The sequence below is a fragment of the Haliaeetus leucocephalus genome, unplaced genomic scaffold (assembly GCF_000737465.1).
Source record: "Haliaeetus leucocephalus isolate CR32 unplaced genomic scaffold, Haliaeetus_leucocephalus-4.0 Scaffold2, whole genome shotgun sequence".
NCBI lineage: Eukaryota > Metazoa > Chordata > Aves > Accipitriformes > Accipitridae > Haliaeetus > Haliaeetus leucocephalus.
The window spans coordinates 4,663,766-4,683,298 of NW_010972438.1; the positions used below are offsets into that span (position 1 = coordinate 4,663,766).

Genomic DNA, 19,533 nt, shown 5'->3' on the forward strand with positions numbered 1-19,533 from the left:
TATGAAATTAGCACTGACTAACTTCACAGAAAAAGATTTCTGAACTTGATCTTTATGGAAATTAATTATCTGTGACACTACTAGACACTAGACACTACCAGAGCTTTGTGCTGTGCTCCAACATAGCGAGTTGCTACTTCCTAAGTTCCTTTAACTAGTCTGACTACCACTAAGAGAGCCTCAGCTGTACAAAATGTCCGTAAGTAGGTGTGGGAAAGAAAGGGTCTGACTGCATCATTGCCTCTGCAGGGAAAGTTAGTCTAATAGTATTTACCTTTGTTACTCGGTAAATAGCAAACTATTATTGGACAATTATAGTAAAGGTCAAGATCCACTTTCTCTTTTTTTTTCCCTTTAAGAAACATGCTTACCCTGTGTTTAGCTTCAGTTAAAAAGCACTTTTCATAAAGTAATGTAGTGCAGCAAACATTTGAATGTATCAGAGCTTATGACGCTGACTTAATTTAACAGTAAAAGATAAGAATTTTTCAGTGGCGCTTGCTCAGGTACCCTTATTACCATCCGGCTCCAGCTTTCATATGGGTTTGTTATAATAATAAGGATTCATAAAACGTAGCTATTTTCATATAAATATTGCCCGAGCAACAATAGATTTTTATAATCAGCTCCAGCGGTGGCCAGCAAACACTCTCTGCTGGTGTGTTGTTGCTGGGAGTGCACACTGCTGCAGGAAATGAAAACAACTTCAGAAGGAGGAAAGATTAAATGCAATCAATCCATCACTGTACGATAAGTAACGGGCATTCAGAGTTTTAATGGACTAAATAGTGTAATGTGTTTGGTTTGGTAACCACAGAGTTTAATCAAGTATTTTTAAATTTTTAAACAGGAAACGGCCTTTCTCCAACAGATATATACATTTGCAGTGCATAAATCAGATCCTGAGCCCAGGATCCTGATCTCATGGTCTTTACCATGCAATTAACTTTAACTCTTTTTCTGAAGAAACTCCCGGTCATTCTGGTAGTGTAACATGATTTGATGAGTTGTCGCTGTTGTTTTTCCATCGTTTTGTTCCATTCAAGCTCTTGCCTCCATGCTGTTCCTCTAAACCATTTTCAGGCTGCGGATTAGCCACATACCCCATCCCGGGGCGAGCTCAGGTAGTGGGGTGCTACCTGAGCAGCCCAGCGATGGCACGGCCATTGGCCACCCAGACCTGCGCCGTGTCCCCTGGCAGACGGAGCACCCTCTCAGCCAGCACTGCAAACAACGCTCTGCAGTCTCATCTTGTCTCGCCTTTCATTTCTAACCCTTCCCCAAAGTACGACCGTGTATGTTTTAAGCTCAGCCTGCACGGTTCTGCGCCCCGCCACCCTGCACGGGTATCCCCAGCCACGACTGCTGGTAAGGGGAATGGGAAGACTCACGTTTAGAGTACCGAGCACAGTATGGGGTTTATTTAACACCGTACAAATGTCAGATTTTAGACAGGATAGCATGTAGCTATGACAGCTGTCTTTTAAATTATGCAGAAGAACAAGCTGAGGACAAATACAACTGAGCAGTGGCTTGTTAAAGGAATCTACCAAATACAGCAATGTTTATTCCTTCAGAAAACCCATAGTATCATTTTGCAATAAAATCAGGTAAAATTGTAGGTGCATGTGTTTTCTGACATGCTTGCTAGATATCATGATATAAACACATATTACCAACATAAAATATGCACATGCGCCCACACACATATCTCTCTCTTCTGAGATTACTGACAACTTACCCTTTGCCAAAATGAGACAGAAAATTTGCCAAACATATATAGTTAATATACCCACTCATGGACTACTTTTGAAAAATCTAATTCCTAAATTATACATTAAGTTAGCAACTATACATGCATGCATCAACAGGATATTATTATGACGAAGGCGCCTATCTTTTCAAAACGTAGGGAGGACATTAAAACACTATTCAATGACAAGCAGAATTGGGAGCCTTTCAGCAGAGCTTAATCAAAGACACTTCTGGAAGCTAAAAAGAGGAGTGCTGGGAATCCCATTCTCTCCAAAGAATCACATGCCTCTGAATGTAATCTGTGCACAAATCCCCTAGTTTACTAGCAGAGGATCCCCACATTGCAGATACACATTGATATCTGCAAAAAATCTTGAGAACGTTATGATTTTTTTTAAAAATGGGAAACGCATTAAAAACTGTACCCATGGGTGGAAGTATTTGAGCTAATAAAACTGTATTTCAGTTTGTAACGTTCTTTTACAGCTATTTTTTTTCATTGGCATTAGTTTTCTGTTCATTTGCTTCCTTAGTACTTTCTTCTGTGGTATCATGCCACCATGACCAAAGTGACAGACTTTTGTCTCTGCTGGATTAATCAATGTGTTCTTTGATCCATAACATATGCTCCTAGTAGACATTTAGCGTCAACGTATTCAAGATTTGTGGTCTGGCAGTTCAGTGCCTGATGTTAGCCTAGCTGATAGACAGTTTAAAGTATTTAACTTTTTTTTTTTTTTTGAGCCAGTCTTTCATACATAATAGAGCTTGAACAAGGGAATAAAATATGTGATGTTAAATATTTGGGTTGATATCTTTGCTTGGAGATTAATCTTTTTTTCTGGGCAAGAAAGCACTGAGAGGCTGCCCAGACAAATATCAGACCTCCATAGGCACTGTGTGTACATTTTTATGCACATCTTAGGCACAGGGTTTGTGTATTCATGGTCAGGGAAGCCTATACTCGCAAAAGAGGAGGACATGAGCTCCACACCACCACTTCTGAGGTCCCGGGGGCCTGTCCAGCACCTTGCTACACTGACACTGCTCCAGGGGCATGGCCGGGTGCTATGACCGATGGAAAAGTCCCAGGGGCAGTTAAGTTACCAAAAACTGGCCTGCTATGACTTAGGCTTTAGAGGACTTTGTGGTGAGAACCCAAAGTCAGTCTGCTGGGATGGTCCTGGTGGATGCAGGATGCATCAGGAGGAGCTGGGCTCCTTGCACAGCACTTCCCAGCGAGCACCCACTCCTCGCCCTGCCTCTTCCCAGGGACGGGGACCTACACGGGGCTGCGACAGCGGGTGCTTGATACGAAGTTTTATTTCCTCTAGGTGCGGTGTGAAATTGTTAAAAAGTTAGATGAAATGAAACTGGTAAAGGGCAGGGTAAAGAACAAAAGGAGTAGGGTGGTAACCCAAGATATTTTTCCTTTAGTATATCAATTAAATGAAGGATATTAATTAATGAGATTCAAACTATTTAATTATTTTTTCATTGAGTGGTATAGCACATGATTTATGGCTCAGCAACTCCTTTACTGATAGTACTGCTATAAAGTGCTGCATAATATATTGCTTTCTACTATGTCATGCACAGATAGAAACGGCAAGTATAAAATGGGATTAACTGCCCTCAAAATAGTCTGGGCTTGAAATTACTTATACAAGGCCGATGTCAAAACTCCCTTTGACTTCAGAGAGTGCTGAATTACCTCCTCATCCCCATCTTCTACTGCACACAGGCACATCCCTGTCCATGGCAGACCTGTACTGAAGCCCAAAACAGTACGTGTAGTTTAATACAGACGAGAGAGGATCTTTGTTTGTTTGTTTGTTTTGTTTTTAAAGCATTGTCCTGCCATGAAGAATTAAACGGAAAATGAATAGAGAAACCAAATATCAGCTGCTCCCTTAGACTTCAAGGTTCAGGAAACTCTGCTTAGTGAGAGTGGGAAGAGACTGGCAGGCTGAAATGCAAGATAATAATTGTATTATAAGAAGATTATGGAAGATTATTTTTCTTGCGGGCCCCAGATTTCTGCAAAAACAATCCTGAATTGCATCCTACAAGGCAAAATTAATTCACCCATTCCTCTAAACGACAGGGTTTTATTAACTGCATATTCATTTGGTGTGCGCAAAATTAAAAATGGGCTCATATTACAAAAAGTTACATGCATCTTTCTTTCATTCGACAACATGGAGCTCAATGTGATTAACAATGTGGCAGCTCATAGCAAGAAGAAAAATAATTGTTTTTTCAATGTACAACCCCCATAATAATTCAGAAATCAATATGCATCCTCAGAGAATTTCCCCCAGCAGAGGTTTGTAGGAAGCAGGGTGGCCTGCCTTCATTTCCTTATGAATGTGAAGCTGTTGCAGCCCTGGCTAGCCTAGCTTTTTTTTTTTAATGTTTAACTATAACCACTGGGACTGGAATCATAGCTCCTAGTGGCCTAGTATGAATATTAATAAGACACTGGGCCATGGAGTTCCTTGCTGATTTTGACAGTTTAAAGGATCAGTTAGTTAATTAGAAGATGACATGGCACATCGCATCCCTTGGCTCCATCCTGCCTTCTGTCTCCTCTTTTCATTTTGTTTTTTTGACATGTTAGATTACATCATTACTTGTAGTTCCACTTGTTAGTCACACCATGAAATGAGAATATTTTAAGCTGTAATTATTGTGATTTCTCTCCTCTGCTAAGAACATGAAACTCAAAGAAAGCATACAGAAACTTGAATTTCAAAGACTTAGGAATAAATGCTTGGTAGTTTATAACCTTCTAACTACAGCCAATAAACAGAAGAAGATTTTAAGTAGCGCAGAAAATTGTGTTGATCATCATACTGGCAACCAATCTAGTATTTCAAGTAGGCATCCCCATCGTCTATGCTTTATCTGGGAGTTATTTAATGCTTTCATAGGTGCATTTCTCAGAAATCTAGTCTCTTCCCCCCCAGCCATGAACTGATTGTGCCTCTAGACATGTACACGCAATCCAGTACATTCATTGCATTGTACTATCCTAAAAAAAGTATGAGTTTTCTATCATCATCATAGTCAGAACAGGCAAAAATAATCTGAACAGAAAGCACGGAACTATGCAGCAGCCCTCTCATTAGGGGGAGCAACAAAGGATAACAAAGATGGACAGTCAATAATAAATTTCATTGAAACGTTAACTGATTTCTCAACTACACCAGATACCCCAAAATAGACAAGCTGCAACTCAAAACATAAAAATAAAAAAATTAACCTGCAAAGGTACAGTCGTACCATAAATCATAAAAACTTTCAGGTTTTGCATCCCAGTGCCATACTGCCATTAGCCACGAGGACAAAAATTCTGGACACGTAATAAGACTTTGGAAGAATCACAACCACTTACTTTGTATATCACTAGATAATCTCATTAATTAATATTTGTCTTCTACCTTACATTTCTGCAGAGAAATGCAGAGAAACACACGTGCGTCTTATTTTCTCAGTAGGTCTGCAAACAGAAGAGTCTGCAGGAAAATCAGAATGCAGTTTATGCATTGTGGAAAGCCTGCAGCTCTGGGGCTTCATGGGAAATAACAGGATTAGTGGGTAAATGTGCCTTCCAATAGGAATGATCATTTCTGGGTTATTATTGGTATTCATCACTGTGTCTGACTGCCTGTGTACTTTCACATTTCTTTTATCAAATGTTTATATTTGTGTATTCATTTCAATAGTACTGAATCAATACTGGTTATCAGAATATGGTTTTTGACAGAAGAAACTGCAGAGGAAGTATAACTATATAATAACTCTATGCAGTTACCCAATACTATAATCTATGTAGGTAATTTATTTTTTTTCATTAAGGTAAACATGTAATGTCCCATTGATTCACAGGGCTTCACAGAAATACAGTGCTAATAACAGGTGGAAATCGCTTCCATTGCTATTAAAGATAAAGCTAGGTAATGTTACTGTAGAAAGAACAAAGTTGGGAGTTGTATGCCCTCCAACAGTGGCCTTTACCCATTGAACTAGAATTACTGGTTCAGGATGAACCAAGTTAGGCATGCAAAGCGTCCGCCTTGTATCAGAGAAGGGATTAACACCTTAGAGCATCTTCTATGAAATCAACGTTATTGCAACAGTATTGATTTCATAATGAAACAAGAAATGAACCAGCATCACTCCAAGTTCATAGGCTGGTGAGATTATATTGTAAAGAGGATAAATGGAAACCAAATACAACGCTATATTGTTGGTGTATTTCATACACTAAACAATAGAAAACTGTGCACTAGAGCACTCAGAAGGACCTTAGCCATCTTCTGTATTCTTCCATAGTTTCAAGATTATGTCTTGGTTGGCACTGGGAAAGCACAGGTGAAGTTTGCAGTATGGGCACAGCCTGTCTTTAGGATCGCAAACTAGTCAGAGCCCCCATTTGCCTCCGTTAGTCTTTTCTCTTACCCCATAAGTCTAACCTATTTTGACTGTACCTTTGCTGAAGCAGAGATGACTGTGGCTTCACATACCCAGCAGAGTCCTGCGGTCACTGCTGGCCCCTCTGTGTGCCCACAGTGCAATTAATCACACACACCAATTCTGGAGCTAATGTCACTCTCCTTCAGTAAAAATGCATCTTTCCCAACTTCAAAGACAGAAATGAACACTTACATTTCCTTTGTTCCCAGAAGACTTACATCCCATTTCATTCAAGGTCTGCTCATCTTCTGGGTCTTTTCTGCATAGGAGCTCTAGCCGAGAATTAGCAATCAGATTCCTCATTGTCCACCTTAACCTAGAAACGAACACAAAGGCAAACATATAAGCAACTTTTTTCATTTTGACTGCCATTTACCATTAATACTTAATATTCCCACATATCGTTTTCATCAGATGGTTAATATAAAACCTAATGAACCATAGGTGGCATTCCTGTTTTGCTCTGTTTCAAATTAAGTGTGGAGCAGTAAAAACTGAGAAATTAAAGTTAATATCTTTTCAGATAGACATGGCTTAAAATTCATAATATGAACACAGTAGCTAAAATACAAAAGTAAGTGAAGACTGTGATCCTTAGCAGGTCTTGGCAGTTTCTGGCCATATATTATTAAGCATTATTCAGCTGTCCCTAAGGGAAGTTCATCCAGAGACATTAAGGTCAAAGAGTAGAAGCATTTGGACACAGTCAAATGGATTTTACACCTTTGTATCTTTCTGACATTACTGTTTTGCTTCAGCAAACTGCCTAATATCAGATATATCCTACTGGGTACCTTTCTAAATCACTTCAATTTTCTTTGTCCCTGGGCTACAGTTATATGATCAGGATCCAAAGCTATCACAGACTATGATATACTATTTCACTTGCTCGTTTGTATTAGAATGAACTTTATTAGCTTTTGGGCACGTGCCTATCAGTTTTAAAGATTAAGTATTATGTCAATAGTTTTTATGCAGCATTCAAGTATGCTGAATCATTTTGCTTGCTCTGAGATTATTAAAAGTGTATTATCACTTTTACAGAAAACATTTTTATTTTAAAATGAACCATCACTCATAGCAGTCTGTGCTTACCAATGCTATCCCTCTAAAGTGATATTTCACAACAAAATCAAAATGGGGATAGATGCTCTGTAAGTAATTTTAGATTTGAGAATACGTGAACCTTACAAACGCAAGTGTGTAACTAACATTTGACTCCACACTCCTATGCTTTCATTATCCACTTTCTTCCTTTAAATATTCTTAATTTTCTATTTTATATTCTTGTAACTGCTAACAATAACCACAGCACTTCTACCATGTAAAAACTGATGATTTGTGCAAGCGTAAATTTGTCATTCTTCTTAAATAGAAACTATCTTGTTAAATAACCCGTAAAAAATTAGAGATGAGCTTGACTGTTCCAGTATCAAAACCAGGAAATCAAAGATGCTTTTTTGCGAGGAAGCTGAGGTTTCAGCTAACACAGAAGAAGCTTTTAGAGCACAAATCCAGCCTATAACCAGATTTTCTCATTTCCTTACCAGTGTTCCATACTTTTGGTTTTGTGGTTCGTAGTGGCTGACTACATTGTGTCACAAATGGGAAAATGGAAGGGGATAGCGTGTCGGGGGTTTGAGCTGAAGAACAACTATTTTAAGTGTGATCTGCCTCCAGGTCCCTCACTTGGGCACTGTGAGGCTCGAAGTATCGCAGCTGGCAGATGGTGATTTCGGAGCTGGTTTATGATTAGTTGAAAGAGCACTCCCTTTTTGATTAGTTCATTCTCTGTCCTCAGTAGCTAAAAGGCTCTTTCACCCGCTTCCATCACAGTGTCACAACTGTAAATCCAGCGTGTACATCCTCTAGTTCAGGGATCACCTTCTGTCTTAATCTTTGACCAAGACCTCTTGGCACTGCTGTAATAGACACCCAAAGAGGCAGCCCACAGTAGGAGGAGTTTCGTAGTCCATAGGTCAGCTCTTAGCATCCTAATTTTCCCTCATCAGAAGGTCTCAGTGGCATATTAAACAGTTATTTACCCTATTCTGACCTCATCATTTCTGCTTCATGAAAGACTGAATTAACACAATAGCGTTCTCGTATCTACTGACCTTGCAGTGCTTACAGCGATGTTACTCTAATGTTCCTGTAATATTACTGTCTTTCTCAAGTGGCATAAATTAAAGAGATAGTAGACTCCTTAAAGAGTTTAGAGGACAGAACGCTTCCTTCAGGGGTTGAACAATAAGTATCATTTCATTTAAGTTACTTCTGAGAATTGGAACTCTTTCAGAGATGCAAAGTGGAGCAAATAAGGATCTCAAGACTTCAACATTAACTGATGGGAAGAAAGCCAAAGTTTTACATTTGCTTTCACATCCTCTCTTGTGGCATGCTTTAGTTTAAATATTTTGGCTCCAGTCTTGAGGCTTCCAATGCATAGGCAGATTGCTATGCCCACACGTAAAAAAAAAAACCACCACAGAATTGAGATAATATTGCTGTTTTATTTAGAGTATGCATTTAATTGTTGTACCTACACAATGCCATAGAAAATCCTGGTTTGCTTTCACGTATTCAAGAACGGCCTTTTTAGGAGGGTAGTTTTAAAGTAGATCCACACTAATTAAATGTATTATTAAGAATCCAACACTTCACAGCTATCAGTGGATTGTAGTATTGAAAATTTGCAAATAAACACAGGGAAACAGAACTCAGTCTGAACACATCCTCAGCAATGAGGCGCTCAGGCTTTAATAGAGGTAACCCAATGGCTATAATTAAAAAGCACCCTAACACACTTTGAAAAATTCCAGATACTTACTTTAAAGTACAGTTGTGTAGCACAGTTTTCTTTCGCACCACTCTAATCATAATCTGTACAGTTTCCTGACTTCTGTTTATATAACACACGAATGCGAGCATTATTTATAGTCACAGCTGTTCTCTTCCCTAGCCTTTGTTTCTCACAAGTCTTAAATATTTGTAAAAACAAGAAAAGTAATTAAAAGTATTGATACATTAAGCAAACATTTCCCTAATCACACTGCTTAAATAGGAATCACTTGTTTAAACAGAACTTACTAAGTATATGTACAAAAATATAATGTTACATAGTTACTACATACTAGGAAAGCCAACTTGCATTTAAAGAAACAAAATAAACAATGCCAAAGCGTTACTAATATCGCAGTCAGCCACTCAAACATTAGGAACTCCCAGAACCGAGCACAACGGTTTGGTGTTTGCCCAGATCTGTGAAGTAGCTATGTGCCATCTGCTCCTCGCACAAAGGACATGAGTTTATTCTTGCTGGTGGGAACTGCTGTCTAAGAGCCAACACTTGGCAGCATAAGTCCTTACCCTTGAAAAGCTGGCAGGGAGTGCTTTTTAGCCTTTGAGTTCCCTAATAATGTGGCCCTCCAGGGTGCAGGTCCCTCATGAGTGCTTTATTTCCCTCTTTATTCTGCTTCACCATCCCGTGCAGACAGGCAGGACACCTCAAGCGCATCTGTCTCCTGTGGATTCCCCTTACCTGCCAACTCCTGACAGACTTAATCATAAAATAAATCAAACATTTAAATAGCAAAATTTTGTACTTACAAGCTGAGAGACTGTAGGTTGCAACTAAGACAAATACAAAAAGCAAAACCAGCCTGTGGTCTGTGGCAGGATTCCCTCCTTGCCGTCACCCACCGTCTGTCCAGGACATCCAGCTTCCCAGAGACAAGAGCAGCACCCCGTCCTTCGTGGTGGCCCACGCAGTCTGGCTGCTTACCACCTTCTGCTCCTGGAGAATTAGCTTTTGGACACACAAGCAAATGTCTGATAGTCGGAGCCAGGTATCTTGGTAAAAGGGATTTCGCAGACTTGGTCACATGCAATCAGTCAGGGAGCAAGTAATCTAGATAAATGCTAATGAAAGCTCTTGCTGGCACTTTGTGTATTCAAAGGCTATTTACTATTGTTCCTAGTCAGCTGGCTCGCTAACTTCCCATTCAGTCTGGATTGCTCAGATTCAGCTGGGACCACTATAATATTCACATTACACATGATATAAGCCATCCACTATGCGTACATTTTGTTAAGCTCATTATCGGTGGCACACTGGTGAGACCACACATGACACATTGTTAACGCGGATGACAGATCCCGTAACGAGCTGTCTTATCTGGACAAACCAAAGGAAGCCGGTTTACCTCCACCGCGAACAGCACGCATTGATGAGGGCTCCTGTAACGCACTGGGCTTGCCTGTGTATGTATGTTACAAATCAAGTGTAATGACACAATTAACATCCACCCCATCCCAGACAGCTCAGGTGGCTCTTTCTGGCTGTCTGGGTCCAGCAGTGAGGAGCACTGAGAAGATCTCTTTGTTCTTGATATCAGTCCTCAAACCTCACAAAGAGCAATTAGGAAACGGAACTGGCCTTGTCAGACCTTGTGGCATCACCCGCGGAACTCGTTTATCATGGAAGAAGTCTCATAAGAATTAAACTGAAAACTTGTAGCAACTTTGTACTGAGAATGTGCAAACTGCAACAGCTTAAAAGCTGACCAAATTTAGCAGATTTCACAGGGACAACACAAACCATCCCTGTGCCACACTTCAAATTCTTGTTTCAAAATATGTTGATACTAAAACCTTCTCAAAGAAAACATATCCAGAATTTCTTAACATAGGCAAACAACGTATTTTTTTCTGTAATCTTACTCTCGGAAATGACTGAAACACTTTGGCTCAAGCATACCATTAAAAGCAAAAATTGGCTTTGGACAATGCCCAGAACACAAGTTTACAGCCCAAATGTTTAAAGTTTGGCAAAGCACATACAAACTAGTCTATATTAACCTGAGGCAGTGCTACCATTTCTGCCTATGAGATGAATAGAGAAATATGAATTAGATTTCAATAACGGAAAACATCGTTGAGATGAGCGCCGGCCTGACTGTCAGGCTAGCTTATTTACCAGAGCAACAGTGCAACAAAGCCAACTGCACTGTTAAGCCACACTGTTTGCTGCTGAGCAACGTGCTTAGGCTTTGTTAGTTGAAGAATTTGAAACATCACATTTATGGAATCCCTCCACTCTTACATCAAAACAACAGTCTTCTGCTGGACTTACTCTCCTGGCCTGATTTACAGATTATCTTTTTGAATCAGATAGAATATCATCCTATGTAGTCTATCACGTTACTATAGGAAAATAACAAATAGATGCATTTCCGTTGAAACTGGAAATGAAATATCCCGCATGTTTCTGTTTTATTTCTAATCTGATACAGCTGCGTACTATTTCTAAAAAAATTCCTGACTGAACTCAGCCACCTGAACTGAACAATAATATTTAAATAGCAACTAGTATTTAAGAAGATACTTAATGGTATTAAAAAACCCAAAATCATAGGCAACATTTTTGAAACTTTTACCTTAAGTTGCTTAATCAAATCACATAGTCAAAACTTATCTAACCAAAGCCATAAATTTTTTTACAATTTCAGTAGGGTCTTTTTTTTACTTCATTCAGTTATCATCATCATCTTTTCTGCTTTTAGGGAACACTAGTTCCCTCATGTAAGAACTTTCCAGTCGTTCAAGATCCACAGCCACTGGCTGTCAACCAACTTTGGAAAAGCCCACAGAATGTGGTTGGCATATCTAACCAGGGATAGTCTGGATCATTCTTCAGCTTAGAGGGCCAGCAGTAAGATCCAGGCTACCTCTGTCTTGCTCTAACCTTGGAAGTTCTACTACCATCGCAGTGGTAATCTCGTCAGGGAAACATCACAGTCCCAGCACAGGGACGGAGTGCCTGCCTGCTTTCAGATGTTTGGCACGGATTTGAAGAGGTCCCCTTTCTTTCTTTTCCTCTAGGTAGCTAGATTTTGCTACCAAAACACAGTCCCAAAGTTAAGGGATGCCTTGTCACAGTCTCTGTTTACTAAAGTTTTAGGACTAAACATATGGACAGCATGAACTGCATTTCAGTAGCAGATCATTTTAATGCAAATTGTGAGTCGGTACAATTGCAGCAGTAGCTAGGTATCCTATAAGAGACCTACAGCAAGATACCTATGTACAGAGTTTGGACATAAAAGCTGCAGATGATCCTTGCACAACATTTCCATTGTCATCCACAGAAACTCACTAAGCAAATAGTCAGAAACTAGTTAGATAACCACAGCGTGAAATCCAGGCTGTCTGCCATGCAATACCTGTATCGGAATTAGGCCCTTGGTCTCATTCCTAGCTATTCTATCATCTTCTCTTCTTTATAGCAGAATGAAGTGAAATAAGGATTATAAAAATGCACACCTTCCGAACGCTTAAACAATTGGAAAAAGTATAGTCAATCCAAACTCGTAACATGAGGTAGTGTTTCCTACAGACTAGAAAACATCCATAAAACCTATGACTTATGAGTACTTTTCTAGTTCCTTGGGAAGTTCACTGGTGTTTTAGCCTTTACATCTATGGCACAGGTTCAATGTGGATCCAGGCACTCAGATACTGAATAGTCATAAATGCCATACTTATTTTATTATATATCTTTTTATATCTGGTAAAGCTTATATTTTTAATATAACAATACATGAACCTGTCATTTACACTCTTAAAATACAATGAGAGTCAGTAGCATAGATGGCCATTTTTTTCACTTGGTATAAATATTAATCTAAAGCTAATCTATAAATATTAATCCAAGGCACTCTTTCCCTGCCCTCCCCCCCAAATCCACATACATTCACATATATGTCCTTTGCTTTGTAGCCAAGTCCTAAGGCTGCATGTAGGTTTTCAGGGACAGAGATGGGCTTTCTCTATTAGGTTTATTAAATGCCTAGTTCAGTCATCTCATGCTATAAAACCGAGGCTCTCAGATGCCACCACAGTATGAGAGAAAAATAAACGCTACTAAGCGTATTCAACTTTGCCACGGCCACTGCTGAATTTTGTACAATTATATTCATTTCATTGTGACTTACATTTAAACTGTACTTCTAGCCTGCTTAAATATGTTAAGAATTATCCTGAGGGACCACAGTAAAATGTAGTCATGTTTATTTGTAATTGCTACAAAATGGTTTACAAAATTGTTAGTGTCTTTTATTATGCCTGCTACTGAAGCACTTGCCTGTTAATTAGAGAAATTTCAGCTGTCATAGCTGGCAATTATAGCTTCTGTATCACTGTCTGTTATGAATAGTCAATGAGAGCTGATTAATATGCATGAGTAGCAGTATATAGTGTGTGCATTGGAGCACAGTGCCGCAGCCGGAGCGGAGCAGCAGAGGGAGTGCTGTGTACTGCCAGGGAAGGAGGGAAAGCACGAAAGAAAAGAGCACGGTTCCTCTGCAGCACCCTGTGCAATACCACTGTGAACTGTTTCGGTCCAGCCGACCCACCTAGGGCTTTCAAGGATATCTGCATGCATGCTTGCTAACAGAGATTCCTGTGGCTGCTCTGGTGAATAAGGGAGGTTATTCCTGCCACTTATTTAAACATGGGATGCAGTTTGTGCACTCTACAGAAGCAAGAAGAACAGTACAAGTTACTGTATGAAGTTTGTCAGGTAAAGAATTAGATTTCATTTCTAAAAGCAAATGTTCTCTTTTAGGCTTGTGACCACTGTTAATGACAGGGAAAATAGAATACCAAAACCTGCTTATACTAGTGGAAATGACAGGGGGTTTGCCTTTATTTGATATGTCTATGATTATATTTTTACAATGTACCTTCCCATTCACACTTGCAAAACATCAAATATTTGAATGTATGCTATTATACATCAAACTTTTTACAAAACTTTACATCACAAAATCGGACACTGTTGTTAATTTCTCCAGTATGTATTAGGTAAAATCTCTTGACAAGGGTCATGGCTTGGTCACACGCTCTTTGAACAAGTTAGGAAAGACATGCCAGAAAGCCTTTGTATCTGTTTACGAGTACATACAGACGCTTCTTTCTGTGCAATGCATTCATTCGGTGCTCAGTGCGGTCTTTAAGTGCCTGTTCCTGTCAATGTAAGTTTATGTCTAGTAGTTGTAGCTTTTGCACCTCCGCGTGTAGAAATACCAGCTACCAAAATAGTTAGATTTGACAGCAGATTAAAACTACTGCTCTGCAGAGCTTCATACATCAAATTACTCCTATTAAGCATCTGATAAGTTTTCTAAAAATGTGATAAGACATTTATCTCTATTACAAAAATGTTATTTCCTGTTACTGCTTCTCCTTCTGTCAGCCTCTGAAATGTCTTAGTCTGTCACATCTGAAGTACGATTTGGACCAAAACAGCGTGATGGAACCTTGCAAAGCAATGGCCAGGGGTTTAGGGACATACTCCTACAAATCTCTTTTGAAATAATCATAGGCAGATAGCTTGTGGTTAACCTCTGAAAACGCGAAGGGGGTTGTCAGTATAAACACTCCAGATAAACACAAACTACCCAGATCCTTCAAACTGTACTTTATCACCTTGCCATTCCTAAGGTGGTTTAGAATAAGTGGCAATTATCCCCAGTCACAGGAGCATTGGGCTGGTGGACATTTCCCAGCGCTGCCGTGTTGTGCACTCGCCGGCAGAGGGAATTGCTCAGCAGCACACAGGAGTGAAACAAATCCTGTGGTCCTCACTGCGTTACCACCTGCATCTGATCCCAGACACCGATGTCACCGACAACAAAGCGAATAAAATATGTGGTTTCTATGTTATGCTAGTAGGGAACTGATTAAATTTTAAACACAGAGTTTGATCTAATAATTCTTGCTCGCTCACCCAAAGGACGCTGACACTTTGTAGAAGAAAAAAAAACTTGTGAGAGCAAATAGGAAGACAGGTTTACTGTCATTTCTATTTATACTAACTCACTTCCACTTGCTAAGCTGCTATGCATGTGATGGTGGGAAGAATTTGAGAGGAAGGTAATCAGATTTCTCGGACATTATTCTGTACTGAGAACTAGTTTCAAATGCTGCCTGCAACAGCAGACCTGGTGCCAGGTATTGTTTGTGTGAATCCTCTGTTCAGATCAAGCAGTGGCTGTGGTAGTAGTTACTTATCCCCCAAGGCTGCCAAGTTTTCTGGTAGTCTGGGTTTGAGGACTATCAGTGAAGCGCAACAATCAGAACAAACTGAGACAGCAACAATTTAGGAATATTTTGATTGTTTAGGAAGCTTGCACAATTTTTGTTGTGAAATAAAGGTGGCAGAGAACCTTTGCAAGTTACTGATGTCTCCTAACAGATGCAGGACAACATTCTTTAAATACACGTCCTTAAAATCAGTCACAGGAACAGTCCCACTGATATCTGAGATGACTGAACTATCCGGTGCTGGCTGCAGGTGCAGATCCCTAGCAGTACTTTGGATTTAGAAATCAACCTGCAAAATGCTGCAACCTTGTTTCAGCAATGTGTGGAGCACAGTGCACAGCACTGGTGATTAACTTTAAGCAGGGAGGTCCTCTGGGAAACACGGTTGGAATACCCTCAGCTTCCACAGAAGTGAGAGGTGCGTGTAATCCTATAAAACTGGGATTTCTAACATAGTAAAACCTGAATTATTTAAGACTATAATCCCTGATTATTCCAGAATATAAATTATTGTGCAGAATTATTTTAACAAGGTACTACTTTGATTTCTCTGTTTCACAAGATAGGAGGGAGGGAATTCTATAGCTTATGGAGTATGTCCCAATAATTAAATATCACTATAACTATAAAAACGCATCCTCATGTAACCTACACATAAGAGCAATCACTTAAAATTTAACGGTGAGGGAGATAAAGAATCATCATCATTTAAAATAACGGGATATAAAAGACAAAAGTTTCAAAATATGCTAGCAGTAACAAATACCTCTTACAGTGGTTCTATTTTGTATCATCCATGTAACCCTAATACCATGTGGTAAGATGATGTTACCATTTCTGAGAAAACTAAAAGAAGCTTTTTTTAGAGTCTGAGTTAGACAAAATTTGTGTAACTTGGTTTTTGGAAATATTGAATATTGTTACAAATAAATCCCCTTAGCCTTATTTTTTAAAAGTTCATGACTCTGAGATGTAGGAATTCAGAAAACACTTGCAAGAATTAATAATAATACATAAGTGCACTTTCTCTATTAGGCCAAAAGCTTTAGTGTGGCTGGGAAATTAATGCTTCAATAAATTACAATTCCAGAAGGTCCAGTACGTCTGGCTCCGTAAGTCCTCATAACAGAGAGCACAAAGAGGATCAAATATACCAGGGCTCAGGCTTTATCCCTTCCTCATCCATAGATAATTCAAAGAGATCCTCTTCATTAAGGGCTTTGGCACATTGCCTACGATTTCTTTTTGGGCCGCTGTGAGCTTAATGATGCAGAACAACGGTCTTCCCTCTTGTTGAACACATACCTTATTGTACCTTTAATCACATAATAAAAACCAAATTAAGACACCTCGTCATTAAAGTCTATTGTAGCTGTGCATATCAATGCTTTGTATTACAAACACAAAGGGGACTCTGGCAGCTTGAAATCTTGATGCAGAACACTGTCACTGACGATAAGCGTCCTTGTGGCAGCAATGTGATGCATACAGCATCTCAGACGTATCTTGAGGTTTGCTTCCCAGTTGCATACAGCATATGAAATGAAGTAATTATATGCTATTAGATTTTGGTTTTCTAATGGAAATTTTCTTTAGAAGACTTTAAAGGGTGTGAAAATGGAGGGAGAATAGGGAAGAAAGAAGACCAGAAAATGGGGGGGTGGGGTGTTAGACCAGTTTTCCAGTTTGCATTTCCCAATGTTATCAGCTCCTATACAAACAATAACAGAAATAGGGGCTTTTCCCTTTGTAGGAAAATTCCTGGGGGACCGAAAAGTAATCTCCATTGAAGGAAACTTACAGAAGAATGAGTCACCTGAAATAGAGATTTTGAGTTTGTAAAATAAAATAAAAAAAGATTAAGACCTCAATTTAAGAAACTTTCTCAGTACCTATTTCACACTAAGCACATGTTTACATGCAGTTTGGGAGGTAAGCACACATAGTGAAATCATTTCCTAAATGGCCACTTAATATTTCCAAGGATAAGAACATAGAATTTTAAATCACAGGTGACTCTAAACTGCACGGGCAATGCTCAAAGCTGTTTCCTGCGATTCAAGATGATGGAGTTCATCCAGTTCTCATAGTGGGAAGATATCATAAAAACGACCCATTAAAACTGGCACTACAAGCTGAGAAACCATGCGATAAGTGAGCATGGAGACTAACCCCTTCCTCCAGGCTGCCCTTCCAGAACAAGGATAGAAACGCTGGCAGGAAACAAGCTCACATTGCCACTGCCCTTGCTTCAGATGATCTGAGGTCAGAAGATTTCTGCCTCTGTGATTGTTGAGCTGGCACCTTTCACAAATACTAAAGTTCATATATAAATAAACAGTTGATGTAATGACCTTGTAGTGCTTTACTAACTTGAAAGCCCTGTTCACGTGCTTTTGGCCTGGCACATCTCTGAGACAACTAAAAATGACAGTGTTAGTGAAAACAATAGTGGGCAAGCTGGATTTGTCTTCTAAACTAGACTAAGATACAATGCAGCCAAGGTTATAAAAGCATCAAGGTCAGCATACAAATTGCTGTGCTAATGAGATGACAGTAGTGATGAGGACCTAACCGACACCGTACTTCATTGGCAACTTCCAGCAGCATCACTTGCGAGGAGACTATTCCTTCAACAGAACTCGCACACAAACCAGTTGCACTGGGCTGATCACTGATACAGCTCCCTTTGCCATTAGAATTCCATTCACTTGTTTAGACTTGCAAAAATTAGACTAAAGTAATCAGTCATTAAGAAAGCCTGATTCAAGGAAACAGTCTAACTAGACTTAAACCTACTGAGCAATGATGTTATCCTAAATGAGGGCCAAAATGAAGCTTGCCAAAATAAACATTCAGCTCAAAAAAAAAAATTCTAATCAAAACTGTAAGATTTAGGAAACAAAAATAATTGCCTCTGTACATATGCTTTTCACACCCTGAAATTTAATTGGGCAGCCAGAGAATTAGTTGGTCTACATTTCAGTAGTTTTCCATGTTAAGACCAAACTGGTTGTGCCAATTATAGTAAACTGGTCTACTTGAAATACACTGTATGGCTTCAAATACTCCATGTACAGTCTGTGCTGCAGCTGAAATTAAGAATAGCATTGAAGTTTTATTCTGTCACTTCACTACCATTAAACTTGACCTCAATAACAGTTGTGAACCTATCACACTTACTTCAAAGTAGGCATGTGTTTGCTTAAACAAGATGTTAATTCCAAGGACTTTGTTCTAGGCAGGGTTTTCTACTGCTGAATTAGTTCAGCTGTAGAAAAACTCTGCTTGACAGACTGGAGACTCGTAATCTTCAGAAAACTGCCCTTTAATGATTGTGGCGCCTGTCTGTGGCTCAGAAGTCCCTTTTCTTAATTAGACATTTACCAGAAACTGGCAATTGAAATTTTCCTCTTCACTTGACGATGAATAATGCAATCCCTCTGTTAGGATTTCTCTGGAAGATACTCTTTATTGCATGTTAGAGGAATATTTTGGTCATTAAAGGAACATAACCAAGACACGATATGAAATAAACAAAATGCCTTATGTTCACCTGTGATATAAATGGGTAATTTGACCTACTGTGCACATGAAATATCTTACTGCTTCGTAATGTTCCTAAAATCTACGGTGCCTTTCTTCTTTACATTGAGCAGATAAAATGCTTAACCATAGCATAGATTTATTTGGAATTTTTTTAAGTGATAAATGATTGAAAAGATGAGTTTTGTAATGCTTTACACTTATACATCTGTTTAATGCTATGAAGCAGGTGGCAAGATGTCACAAGGGAGAAGGCACTAGGGACAATCACTCTCTGCTTTACTGTCACATGTCAGACATGGGCTGGGAAAAAGGAAACATATGGAGTAATGAAAAAGTGCAGATTTAATAAATGCGTTTTGCTGTGTTCATTAATAACGAAACAAAAGGTCAGGCTTCATTTTCACTAGGACAGGGCAACTCTATGTTTATACGTACACTGGGATCGTTCCTTTCAGACACTCAGCGGGTAAATGTAAGCAGATCCAGCTAGCCCTCCTGAACTCACTAGCGAGTTAGGGATTTGACAGGAGAGTGGCAGACTTAATAATATAAAATGCACATAAACTTTAAACAGTGACTATTGAAGGAAACCTTCCTATTAACACAGTATATCTTTAGGCAAAAAGCCAGAGGCCACCA

The 19,533-nt window shown here is 39.3% G+C and overlaps 1 protein-coding gene across 1 annotated transcript in view; it reads left to right on the plus strand.

Annotated features, from left to right (window-relative positions):
• Positions 1-13,750: 13,750 nt before the first annotated feature.
• LOC104833676 (E3 ubiquitin-protein ligase PDZRN3-like) overlaps positions 13,751-19,533 on the plus strand; it is a 32,862-nt gene continuing 27,079 nt past the window's right edge. The window contains exon 1 of the mRNA XM_010570536.1: positions 13,751-13,819. Within this exon, the coding sequence (XP_010568838.1) occupies positions 13,751-13,819 (69 nt within the window). The remainder of the gene's footprint in view (positions 13,820-19,533) is intronic.